Source organism: Megascapheus bottae, chromosome 9 (assembly GCF_031878675.1).
Source record: "Megascapheus bottae isolate mThoBot1 chromosome 9, mThoBot2.hap1, whole genome shotgun sequence".
Lineage (NCBI taxonomy): Eukaryota > Metazoa > Chordata > Mammalia > Rodentia > Geomyidae > Megascapheus > Megascapheus bottae.
The window spans coordinates 12,446,117-12,460,256 of record NC_143517.1 but is presented as its reverse complement, the minus strand read 5'-3'; the positions used below and the strand labels follow the sequence as shown (position 1 = coordinate 12,460,256).

General features: G+C 36.2%; 1 protein-coding gene across 9 annotated transcripts in view; it reads left to right on the top strand.

Annotated features, from left to right (window-relative positions):
- Positions 1-14,140, top strand: part of Asph (aspartate beta-hydroxylase) — a 192,244-nt gene that overhangs the window by 79,191 nt on the left and 98,913 nt on the right. For all 9 annotated transcript variants that reach the window (XM_090338865.1, XM_090338861.1, XM_090338864.1 and 6 more), the window contains 2 exons: positions 1,148-1,186; positions 1,832-1,867. In XM_090338865.1, coding sequence (XP_090194991.1) covers positions 1,148-1,186; positions 1,832-1,867 — 75 coding nt within the window. The remainder of the gene's footprint in view (positions 1-1,147; positions 1,187-1,831; positions 1,868-14,140) is intronic.

The following is a 14,140-nucleotide window of genomic DNA, read 5'->3' as shown; positions in this document are numbered from 1 at the left end:
TGCAGACCATGGAAACAATCTAGATGCCTTTCTGCAGATGAATGGATATAGAAAATGTGATACACACACACACACACACACACACACACACACACACACACATTGGAATTCTATATAGCCAACGGACAAGATAAAATAATGGCATTTACAGGGAAGTAGATGAATCTATCATGAATCATGTTGAGTGAGACAAGACCAAAGGAACAAAAGATGTATAGTATCCTTAATATGTGGCTATTAGAACCAAACAGTACGAGAATGAGGACCCAATGCTATGGACAAGGTACTAGAAATATAAACACAACTACATAGACATGTGAATTAATGCACCTTCTATCTGGCAAATACCTTTTATTAATTACAATAAAAATATTTTTAAAAAAACTTACGACTATAGGCATAACGTTTTATTACATAGATGAATATGTGTATATGACATACAAACCCTGTCTAATTTTAATTATGTTCTAAAATCTTAAATGCCAGTAATTTTTTTAGAGATTCCCTTCTTGAATACTTGTTTGTTAAATACGTCATTTGAAATATGATGTAAAAATCAATGTTTATAAATTCTTTAATAAAAAATATGAGAGTTACTAGATGACAGTGATTCATGCCTATAATCCTAGCTACTCAGAAAGCTGAGATCTGATTCTCAGGCAGGAAAGTCCATGAAAGTCTTATCTGTAATCACCAAGAAACCCCACAGTGGATCTTAGGCTCAAGCAGTAGAGTGCTAGCCTTGAGCGATAAAAGCTCAGTGCCCAGGCAGAGTTCAAGCTCCATGATTGCTCCCCCACCCCTCCAAAAATATTAATAGGTGCTCATAACTTGTTCTTCATTAAGTGAAGACAACAAATTTATGATAACTTTTTAGAAATTAAGAAAGATTGCTCTTAATGTACCAGAGAATCAAATAGAGTTTGGAAGATCTAATTCGTTTAGACAAGTGCCAGGCACTGAACAGAGGACAAGGCTGTGAGGAAGTTAGATTTGCTTCCTTTGTAGCTGAGAAGACAAGATCTAGGGCCTTCTCTGTAATCCGCATTTCTCAGTGACTAAGTTGGGTGGTTCTAGGATATAAGACAAGAGAAGACCCTGGAAGTGTTATACAATGCTAAAGGATTGTTTTCTGTTTATTTTATAGTATATGAACCTTCAGAAAATGAAAAGATAGAAATTTCAGGTGAGTTTTTTTCTTTGTTGTTAGGGTTAGTTTAGGTCAGATTTCTACTCCCATTTATTAAAAGTGTTCTAACTTATGAATAAAGAATAGATATCCTAAGAAATGTGTAACTTGTCCTAGACACTGAGAAAGCAACTGGGCATTGTCAATGCAATTGTCTCTTAGTGTCTGTAGTGAGATCGGTTCCATGATGTCCCACAAAAATCAAAATATGAGGTCACTTAATGTCTTACATAAAATTGTATAGTTGCAGGTAACCTATGCATATCCTCCTGTTTACTTTGAGTCACATCTATATTACTTAGAACCTTGGTACAATGTAAATGCTATTCCAGTAGGTTTTCTGTGTTGGGTAAGGAATAATGACAAGAGAAAATGGCTACGTATATTCAGTACAGATGCACTTATTTCTTTCTATTTTCAAACTTTAGTAAATCAACTCAAAATCACTGGATGGGATGCAGAGGACCAACTATATATTTCTTTCATATTTATGGTACAAATTTTATTTAGAAATTAAGGTTGAGATTCTAGCCTAAATATCGCTAGTCTCTTTATAAGCAAACCCAGTTTGATATCTAAGTGGAGATTACTTTTGAGATGTGAATGGATGCAAGTCAATATGTATTTGCTTTTTTTTTTTAGATGATGCTATAGAAGATTCAAACATAGTTCCAGAAGGTAAGTTTAGAAATATATATTTAAAGTGGGTGACATCATTCAATGAGTTTTTATTGAGTACTTCCTATTTGCTGTTTCACAGGTCTTGGAAAGTAGAAATAGTAGTGTGAATGAGGAAAGCCAGCTATTGGTGGCTCACATCTGTAATCCTAGCTAATGAGAAGACAGATCTGAGGGTTGCAGTTCAAAGCCATCCTGGGCATGAAAATCCATGAGAATCTTAATTTACACTTAACCACTAAGAAGCCAGGAATAATGCTGTGGCTCAAGCACTAGCCTTGAGCAAAAAATAACTCAGGGACAGCTTCCAGACCCTGAATTAAAGCCCCAGGACCAGCATATGGCATATGTGTAAACACAGACACACACACACACACACACACACACACACACACACACACACAGAGTAAATGAGACAGAATTTCTCTTTTCCTTGAGACTGGTATTCCAGTGGTCAGAATGGTAAAGTAAAGATCAAGAAAAGATCAGTGATGGTGATGAGATGATGGTGTGATGAAGAGTGTAGGGTGACCACTTCAGAGAAGGTGATCTGGTGAGAAAATCTTAATTGTGAGCAGAACTCAGTTGTTAAATTGAGTCTGTTATGCTGTTAAGCAGGTGGCAAGAAAAATAAAACAAATACCCAGTACCATCCTCTGAAATGGGGAGAAACTGGTGGAGAGAGGGAGGAGGAGACTCCCGCCTGCTGTAGGCAGGCTGAGGTACTCATGTTCCAGCAATGGTGTACTGAGAATCTCTCCCACCTCCCACCCCTCATTTTTTCTTCCGTTCTTTTTTCTTTTTTTTTCTTTTTGCCAATCCTGGGGCTTTAACTCGGGGCCTGAGCACTGCCCTTGGGCTTTCTCAAGGCTAGAGCCCTACCACTTGAGCTACAGCGCCACTTCTAGCTTTTTCTATGTATGTGGTACTTAGGAAGCAAACCCAGGTCTTTGTGAATTCTAGGCAAGCACTCTACCACTAGGCCAAACTCCTGGCCCAGGAGGAATGTTCTGAGGAGCATTGCTGTGCATATTTTGATTCAGTGAGAATCAGAAACAGAGAGCAAAGAGGTTATTCTAGCACTGAAATCTTAGGAATACCAACTTTGTGAGTTTGGATGGAGGATGAGGAACCAGTAAGTCAAGATGAAAACCTACTGGGAAGAATAAGCTGGAAGGAAAGAAAAGGGGAAATAAGTAGAAGTAGATGGATTCATCTACAGCTCAGTAATCCTCAGAGTGGAAAGCCTCCTTTGCATTTGGCAAGAGTGAAATCTATATACAGAGGTGGTTTTAAAAAGAAAAGTGAGGGAAGGAGTGAGTTGGGGAGGGATGGGTGAGAATGTTGAAAGGTGTGACACAGAGCACAGTGCATTGCATTCATAAGCCATTTTGTTGAATAGTAACTCCAATGTGCAACTGCTTGAAGAAAAGAGAAACATTTAGAAAATAAAAATTCAAAATAATAAATAGACTAGAAGCAAAAAGTAACCTGTGTAGGTTACGCTTTTAGCTTGTATTCATATAACATGCTAAGCATGTTCTTTATCACTAAGCCACATTCCCAGCTGACTAACCTTTTGTTTAAAATCATATGCCAAAGTAACCTATGTTCAATTAAAAATTCAGATGAATTATTTGAATTATATTTGTTTCAGAATAAAGTTAAAGAAAGCATTGGAATCATTAACAGTGGTTAATAAATGAGCAATGATTAAGGAGAATTTTATGTTTCTTTTTATGTGAAATAATTTTGAGTATCATTTTGAACATATCTCATAATTAGAAGCAAATTAAGATAAGAAGAAACATGATTAACCACAATGTTTTGCTTTTTAGATAATTCTATTAAAAATACCTCCTTTGGCAAAGCCTTTTATAATTCTTTAGGAGCAAAAGAAATACCTTAATCTCTAGATTAAGGTCACATGAAGTAGATTGTTAAATTTGAATATATTTGTGTGTAATATAATCTCATTGAACAAATCTAATCATACTTTATGCTGCTGGGGATAATACGTGTGTTCTCTTTAGCTGTAATTGGGTTGAAGCAACCAAGGAAAAGACAAGAGGGTTAATGTTTACATCTTAGATTAACTTTAAAATGTTATCTGAGCATTTGGAAGTGGGGTTCAGTGGTAGAGCATGTAAGTATATAAGGTCCTGGGTTCAATTCCCAGCATTAAAGAAAAAGGAAAAGAAAAAAAGAAAAAAAAGTCAATTTGGAGATTCCCTTATTTATTTATTTGTTTTTTCCCCAATCATGGTACTTGAATTCTGTGCCTGGGCATTGTCCCCGAACTCTTCAGCTCAAGGCTACCCCCCTATCCATTGAGTCACAGCCCCACTTCCAGTTTTCTAGTGGTTAATTGGAGATTAGTCTCATGGTCTTTAGTTCCCAGGCTGGCTTTGAACCTTGATCCTCTGATCTCATCCTCCTGAATAGCTAGGATTACAGATGGGAGCCATAGTGCCCGGCTGAGATTCCTTTATTTTTTTTTTTTGAGATTTTTTTTTTATTGTAATTAGTAAAAGGGTTACATGATATTTGCCAGATTCACATACATTGATACCCTTTCACATGTCTTGGTACCCGTTTCCCTCCCCCCCACACACCCCCCACCCGTCTTGGTTTTCCCCCCTTCCCTATCAAATTTCAAATATCCAAATACAAATAAGTTCAATATATCAGATAACAAAGTGAGATACTATACCAATATGAGATAACCAAGGGACAGCAAAGGAGATGAGAGACAACATAGTACATTAAGGACAACAATCATTCATTATATGGCTTTTGTTTCACTATCCTGGAGGTCCTTTCAATTAGCTTCACATTATATGTCCTTATGTATCAAGAGTTTGCTCTATTGCAAATCTCTGCTAGTAGAGCCCAAGGTTTCTACTGATTATGACGAATGAGGGAAACCATTGAGCCTAAGTTCCTTTGAGTCTGGCTTACTTCACTTAATATGATTTTTTCTAAGTCTTTCCATTTCCTAACAAATGGGGCGATGTCATTCTTTCTGACAGCAGCATAGAATTCCATTGTGTACAAATACCACAACTTGTTGATCCATTCATCAACTGAGGGACATCTAGGTTGGTTCCATATCTTTGCTATGGTGAATAGTGCTGCAATGAACATTGTTGTGCTAGTGGGTTTGGTATGTCCTTGTTTCTGGGTGGTTGGGTAAATGCCAAGCAGTGGAATTGCTGGGTCATAGGGGAGTTCTATGTTTCCGGCTGAGATTCCTTTAAAAAAAAAAAAAACAATATCTTTAAGGATGACATTTGACAATGCTGTATTTTACTGTAATTCCTTTTTGTTTTATGACTGATATTAAAATTAGTCATGAGGCAAAAAATTTCTAAGGTTCCAGGCCTCAGTGTAGCTCAGCATGGAGACAGCACACACACTTAGTATGTACAAAGCTCTGAATTCCAACTCCAACATCCAAAAGAATCAGCTTTCTAAATAAAAAAAAAAAGTTAAGGTTGTTTTACATGTCTAATCTTAGCTCTTCATTTGTGTAAGATTCAGAATTTCAGTGAAAACCCAGATTTTAATACCTATCTCTTGAACCAAGTAGAATTTTGAAGTTAGTAAGGTCATATTTTAAAGCAGAATAACTGAGAAATACACATTTTTGCTTAGTTATAGCTAACTCTTCTCTTTGTTGGAGTGGTTTAAAAACCTAAAATTTTATGTTAATCACAATTGAATTTTTAGCAAAGTGCATAAAAGCAAGAATCATAACAAATATTGCTAGCCCATGATGTACATTCTGCTTGGTAGTGTATGACAAATTGTACCTTTATTGTTTATTTTAGAAGTAAGTGCTCCACCTGTGGAAGAAGACCAGCAGGAAGTGCCACCTGGTAGGATATTACATTAGATATATTGTAGTTTTAATTTACAAGTGCTGTTGATATTAACACTAGCTTTGTGTAATAAATCTGTTAAAAATCCTGAGGAAAAAAGGATTCATGATACCAGACTTAGAAACAAAACAAACAACATCTGTTTTGATCAGTTGAACCAAAGTAACAGGTAGTCTAGTGCTTATGTTATGTGCTGGATTTGAGGAGTGTTAGGTAAAGCATCACAATTTTGCCATGACAGGTGGGTAGTAGCTTCTGTAGAAGTCTTATTTGTTTATTTTCCCATTTTCATTATCAAGTGTTTAAATGTCAGTGTGGCATCAGAATTGCAACGTAGCTCCTCTTCCTCACCCTTCCTCCATTCACCCTCAAAAGCATCAGTAGTGCCAAGGCTGCCTATGGTCTTTGTTTTAACTCATTACGTGGAATATACTTGATAAATTGCCTCTGTGTCCTTCCACCTGTTTCCTTTTGTCATTTCAGAGATGACATGAACATGTCTGAGGTCAGAAGCAGGCCAGTAACCTCCTTTTCCCATAGGGGAGAGAACACTTTAGCAAGATTTCCTCATTTCACCTCTTCTCCACTCATATTTCCTCACATTTCTATGTTTATTTGCTGTTGCAGTTGGACTCATTTTTTTTTTTTTTTGCCAGTCCTGGACTTGGGCTCAGGGCCTAAGCACTGTCCCTGGATTTTTCTCAAGGGATTTTTCTCAAGGCTAGGGCTCTTACACTTGAGCCACAGCACCACTTCTGGCTTTTCGCTGCATATGTGGTACTGAGGAATTGAACCCGGGTCTTCGTGCATGCTAGGCAAGCACTCTACCACTAGGCCAAACTCCCGGCCCCTGGACTCATTTTTTTTTAACACTATGCTTAATGTGTATTTTGTAGCATCAATTTGCATTACCGTTGAGTTTGATAGAAATAATCTCACTTGCTAAAATTAATACTAAATTTCAGTATTAACCAAAGAATATAGATATGCTTTAGCATGTCTTTTATTTTAATGGATGATTGAGATGTTTTGGTTATAATAGTTGTGGTACCATGTACATCTGTTCCTTTGTTTTGTGCTGGTACTGGGGCTTGAACTTGGGGTCTCATGCTCTTGCTTAGCTTGCTTGCTCATGGCTAGAACGCTACCATTTGAGACACACCTCCAGTTCAGCATTTTTCTGATTAATTGGAGATGTCATCTCTTAGACTGTTCTGCCCAAGCTATCTCCCAATCTTTGTCTTCCAGGCCTCTCTCTCCTGAGTAGGTAGGATTATAGGTATGAGTCCTGGTCCATTCATGTATAAATAATTGATTGAATTGTTGATATTAAATGAGGAATGGGACAAGAAATCCATGGAGCACTTTATATGATCACGGGGCAATATATATTGTGTATTTTTAAAAAGTTAGGCAAGGTAAGGAAAGCCAGAAATCCTGCTTTTAGAGATTTCTCTTGTTGAGTGCTGCTTGACAGGTACCATAGTTCTCTCTTGAGAGGGCAATCTGCATTATAGAATAACGTTCTGCATACTATCCATTCCTTTTAAGAAAATCATTTTGTAGTTTCTAGAGGCGACTTTTCTCTCACATTAATAATTTTCAAGTTAGAATCTATGTTTTTAATATTGAATTCATTATTAAAAAGTATAAGCAAGAGCATTTTTCTGATCCTAAAAATGACTGCTTTTATTTCAAAAATGGACCCCAAGAATTTCTTGGAATATGAATGTAAAATGCTAACTGGTTAGCCGGGTGATGGAATAAGATGTTTTGTAACAAAGACAACCAAAATATATATAATTAAACACTGTGCAGAGCTCTTGATACACAGTGAGGTCCTAGAAAATAGTGGCTATGGCTATTATTGTTTGATGATTTATTAGCTTGATTTATGAAGTAGATCAAGAGAGGCTAAACTGAAAGACCCGATCAAGGAGTTGTAACCTGTAAATTGGCATTGTACAGAGTTATTTAACTTACTGTTTGACTTTGCCAATAGCAATAAAACTGAGAGTCAGCAGTATTTCTTTATTTATACATTTACTTTGTGTATCTGCAGAACCTATGGCTTGAATTCAGGGCCTGAACACTTTCTGAGGTTTTTGTTTGTTTATTTTGCTTAAGGCTAGTGCTCTGTCACTAAAGCCTCAGCTCTACTTTCAGCCTTTTTTTTTTTTTTAGTGATTTATTGGAGCTAAAAGTCTCTGATTTTTTTGCCTAGACTGGTTTGAAACCACCGTCCTTAGATCTCAGCCTCCTGAGTGGCTAGAATTACAGGTGGGAGGCACTGGTATAACCTCAGCAATAATTTTAACCATTACTGCTACCTTTCCTAGTTCCTAAAAATAACTCTTTGTCTTCATATTATAATTTTTATTATCCAGTTTTGCAAAACAATCATTTATTAAACTACATTAGTGATATTTTATGCCAGTCAATTGACTTTTGCAATTGCGCTTAATTACACTGTGTATTTGATGGGACTGTGGGAACATTCAGGTCTGTCTTTAAATATTTTCCAATTTTTCCAGTTCTTTCATTTACTGGAAAACTGAAACCAAGGGATTCTGCAAAATGTTAAGTATTTGCATTCCTTGATCACTCTAAGACAGGATTGTAAAACAGCACTTTCTTTCTTACTCAAAAAGTTTATAATAATGAAAATTAATAATGTAGGTCTTAATCTCATATAAACATCATCACCATTGTTGCTAGCCACAAGGTCAGAAACAGTGAGCACGTACATTTTTTTAGGCCCACATTCCATGGACTCAACCTAATAATTCTGGTATTCCAAGAGGTAGATATGCGGACATTTCCATTTTATAGCTGGAAATGTTGAGGCATTTCTATGCAAAGCAAATTTTCCTAGGTCATAGAGCTGATGAGCAGAAGAAATATGCTCAGTCCTTGTGTTCTAAGTCTAGAATCTACTCTTCCACTATTTCCCACAGCTTTTTAAATAAATGAAGCCAAAAGAACTGATGAGAGTTTTTGAGAGCTGTTTGGGTGTGATAAATTTACTCACAGCTTATTCTTTAGCATTTTATTTTTAATTTACAATAACTTGTTACTTAACCCTCAAGAATGTTGAAGATTTATTTGTATAAGGAAAGTTGTTCAGTAGTTTGTTTTGTATCTTTTCTTTATATTTCTAAATTTATAATTTATGCAGATGTATTCTTATTCATGTGTGTGTGTGTGTGTTGTGGGGCTTGAACTCTGAGTCTGGATGCTGTCCCTGAGCTTTTCAGTGCAGGGCTACCGCCTTACCCTGGAGCCTCAGCACCACTTCCAGTTTTCTAGTGGTTAATTCAAGATAAGAGTTTCATGGACTTTAGTGCCTGGGTTGGCTTTGAACTGCAATCCTCAGATCTCAACCTCCTGAGTGGCTAGGATTATAGGCATGAGCCACTGCACCCTGCCTATGTAGGTGTATTCTTGGTGATGGTATAAAAAGATCAAAAGTTATAAAAGGCTGGCCATTCCGCGATTGAAAGCTTGGTATTCAATGTTTGGGTTTTGGCATTTTCTTTAATAAGTTTCTCCCTTCCTCCTCAAACATGTTTTTACTTGAAATCATATAGCACATAACCATCCATTTGATCACCTATATTTACATAGCACAATTGAATGTTTTATGTAGGAATATTTATGGACTTTCTTAGAGTAAAAATTTCTGCCGAATAGTACTTAAAGGATATATGGCTAAGAGTTCATGAACTATTTTTATTTTTTTACTTAACACAAGAATCACAACAGGTTAATTTTTCTCTTTTGAGTAATTTTGTTGTTTAGATCAGAGACAAGGAAGCATCATGGTTTCTAGGGGATTCTAGTGCTCCTATTTGGTATCATTCATAACACTTGCAACTCATCCAACTTTGGAATGCTCTACAGTGCAAATGGTTTCACTCCATTATTTCCAACCAGAACTCCCACTCAGGCCTTTTGCTCATCTACCACTTTGAACTCTGATTAATTGCACTGATAACTAGACTTTGGCTTGTGTCCCTGAAGGTCTGAAGTGAAGGTGGAGCTTGGCTTTGTGTTCATAGCAGTTGAAGCCTAGTGAGTGCTTTATATGTATAAACCATTCATCCCAAATGCATGTATTGAGAGAACTACTATAGATTAAGGCTTTGCGCAGTCTAGTGCAGCTAGACCAGCAACAATGTAAGTCTCTGTCCTGGTGTTATTCATAGTCCTGTTGTCATAAAATGGAGAAAAATGACAAATGTGATGATGTTAATTTCCAGAATGGTGTGCAGAGTAGCTTTCAAGAGAGTCCATCTGCCCAGTGTCATCATTATGTTGACCTTTATTGAATTTTGAGTCACTAGTAGAACTTATTTGAGCTGGAAGCTATGATGGCAAGTGCTTACTGCTTAAAAAAACCAAGACTGTGCCACATAGGATGTAAGACATCTCACAGCATCTATTATACTATATTTGAGAGTGTGATTCTGAGTAGAAAGAAACCAAAAGTCACTGGGAAGTTGCAGGCAGAGAAATCAGAAGAACAAGTAAATAGGTAAATAGAGAAGAACAAATAAATACCTAAATAGAGTAGTCCAGCAAGCAGGTAGACATGTGTTAGGGCAGTTGCATTGCTTTCAAATGGAAATAGCCGACTTTGATTTTGGTAGAATGCATGGAGGGGAGGTACTGGTTTCATGGAACTTGGAGGTGGGGATAATTTGTTGAAAAGGGGAATCATCAAGAAGGACCCCAGCATTACTGGCTTTAGCTGTTGTCAGTGAATGGTGGAATCAGCCTTCATGGAGTTGCAGAAGGCAGGTGTAAGGCTGGGTACCAGGAAGACTGACCTTGCTTTGGAGGTGGAGTTTTAACTTACTGAGCCACTTCAGAGTAGAGTCTTTAAATATCTGTCTATCTACACACATATATATGTTATTAAAATTGTAACTGAATTTTTGTTTGATTGTCTTTTTCTCTTTTATACATACTTACCATAATACTGGGAATAACTTCCCATTATCTCAAAGTATTTTGAAGAAGTCCATTCTTCTGTCTTGCTACTCAAGTTCTAAGAGAATCTAAAGTCATATTCATTCTTGAAACCTATTTCTATTGACCTATAATTAACATGTAGATACTAAGATAGAAGAAGGAAGGTAGGAAATGTCATAGGTACTTTAAGATCTCTGTGACTAAGCCATTTATGAAGAATAGAAGTTTATTGAGCTCACAGTCCTGCAAGTGTAGGACATGCAGGTATCAGGCTTGCATCGTAGCACAGTGAGGACAGAGAAATTCAGTTACCTCAGTTCAGGCATGCTTGCCTTCTTGGGTCCCCAGCTTCATGATCTCATAAAATCCTTTTAAACTCTCCCTGGGACCATGTCTAATACATGAATATATGCAAACATATGCATACTAAAGCCATGATCCAGCTCTAACAATTTTACCACAATTTGGCTGGGTATTTATATGCACCACCTCCTTTTGTAAATCCAATTCTGTAACATAAATCCAACACTGACATAGTAAAACAGATCAGACATAAAATCTGGAGTGAAAATACATGTAAAAATTTGGATCTGTCTGAATTTTAATTCCTTTCAAATACTCATTTTATCAATAGTATTAAACCTAGAAGTGAAATCATTAAGTATATTAGAAATGCAATGTATAATATATTTGAATATTTTTCCTGTTTATTAATACTATAAAATAATGATAGAAGGAAATTTTTTATTTGTGATTCTCATAGGATTGAGATACTTCAGTTCGGTTGTGATTCTCAAGTGTTTCTCAGAATTTGTTCAATAACTTTGCAGGTAGTAGTCAAGGACTTCTCTAGATAGTTAGATCATTATTCTGTCACAAGCAAGCAGACAAATAAATAAGCATTTACCTCTGTGGATAGGTTTTTTTTTTCCTAATAGAATGAAAATGAAACAGTCACCCAGTCTATGTCTGGTTGGTCCTTTAATTTAGATTTCCCCTTATTTTTGCAGATACTTAAAGCTTCAGAAAGACTGCCCCTTCTACTACGGGAGGACCAGCCAAACCAAACGCTCCAAAAGATGGCTGTGATAGATCTTGTGAAGTAATTACAGACAGATCAAGATCTTTGGGAATGAACACTAAAGATGTTTTAAATGAATTGTAGCCCACTGGCATTTTAGTCTATTCTTTTTGGGTCATTCCTCCCCCTTCTCCTCCTCCTCCTCCTGCTCCTCCTCCTCCTCCTGCTCCTCCTCCTCCTCCTCCTTCTCCTCTTCTCCTGAAACAAAAATTACATGTAATGTTACATTCCTGCATGTCCTTTTAAAAATAGCATTAGTGAATCCATTGGACTCCTTTTAGTTTGTGTGAAACAGCTTTAGTCTTACTGATGTGAATTTTTCAGACAAGAGTTAATTACATTGATGATGTAGCAGCAATTGTCTTGGCAGGGTTTTACTTTATGATTAATAATTAACATTAACTACGCTGGATTGACTTGTATACATACTGCGCTGAAAGTGATGTAAGAGTGCTGTAGCACTCTTTACAACACTTCAGAGAGCCCATGATTAGCTGCAGTTGCATATATCTGTGCTGATACTTCTGTCAAAATGTTCTACAGTACTGTCAACGAGTCAGGTTACTACACAGATTTGAAGATCTCTGTTGCTTCAGCTGGCTTGTTAGGAAAAAATGTAATATTTGAATGGATGTTCTAAGCAATCATTAATTTATTTTTCAAAGTGTAGAGGGAAAACTGCAACTGCATGCGAAAACATAGGAAGAAAATGACCTGCAGAATATCTCATGCAGAAATGCTGTGCAGCACCTCAGATAATCTATAACAACACTAGTCTATTCAGTTATTTAAACTTAGGGAAAAAAAGTATGTGAAGAATTGGTACACACCTTAAGGACTGTTTTACCTTTGGCCAATACTACTAGAGATTGCCTACTAATCTTCTTGGTAAAGTCAGTGATGTCTGTGCTTAGGTGAGTTCCAGATGTTTGAGAAGCACCCCATGAGACTGTTGCTGCTTTTGTCTCATAACAAATGAGCTACTACCTACTTGCACTGAAAAGTTTATTCAAGTTTGAACACCCTTTATTTGGGGCTTGGAAATAGTTGTTGTGGTGACAATATTCCTTTATTTGAAAAGAAAGCAGCTAAAGCATCATTTTTGAAAGAGCCACAAGCTATGAAATAAAAGCATAAGAAGCAGTTTCATGTATGGATCAGGGGTTATGATTACATTGTTAACATTATTTTAAGATAAGGTGACTTTTTTCCTGCTTTTAGGGTAATGTCATAGATAGTATATGTTTTTATCATTACAGACCATAATTATAATGTACTGAATTGTGCATGTTGACTTGATGTGTAATGAAACCTGAAATAAGTCAGAATGAAAAGCAATAATTTTCTAAAGCTGTGATGTGAGTGGCATAGAGTGGTTACTTAAATTATTTTTAAAAGCTCTCAATATTGTGAATTATAGAGCACTACTTTTTATAAAGCCATATTTTTTTAGGAACACTTAGGAGTGACACAGAATTGATGAATGACTTAAATAATTTTTTTCTGGACTTTGTGTATTAACCATCTCTAGAACTCTAGACTATGAGGATTCATTATACTGTGGTTAACTTCAAATATATTTTAATTACAGTTCTCTGAATTAATGAGCATTGTCTTTCCACATATATGCCATGTTGGGCAATATCAATGGATTTTCTAAAAATAATGTAAATGTCTGGTTTACTATTTGAGTGCAATAAAATGTAGAAGAATTCTTTTATATTGTCATTATTTTGAAAGATAATAATTTTAAATTTTTACATAATGTTTATTTTATTTTTACTAATATTTTAGAGGATTAAAACATCTTTGGCCACTAAAATCACAAAGGAATATCTTCAGCCTTCTTTGGCTTGTACTTGTTTTAATACATACTATAGTTCCTCCAGCCTTGTAGGCTTTTGATCTGCAATAGGAGATCTTGCCCATACCCCTGTGAAACCCTACCCATTGTCCTCTGTGACCATCATGCTGTGAGGACAGTAACTTTCTCATGAATGAATTCAGGGATAAATTGTTTAGAGGGCCTCTTCTTTCATTTCCATCTTCTTCCTGTGGAGAAGTAAGAGACTTACTTGTCTTACAGGTAGGAACAAACTCCTGAGGTTTGAGAAAAGAGTGTTTTCACTGTCATTTCTAGAACAATCAATCAAACTAGACTTTTGGCAAGGGGACCCACCCCCTCTTTATTTTAACTAGACTAAGATTTTATTTTCTTTAAAAAAAAAAGTATGGAATTCTATGCTGCTGTCAGAAAGAATGACATCGCCCCATTTGTAAGGAAATGGAAAGACTTAGAAGAAATCGTATTGTAAAGTCAGCCAGACTCAA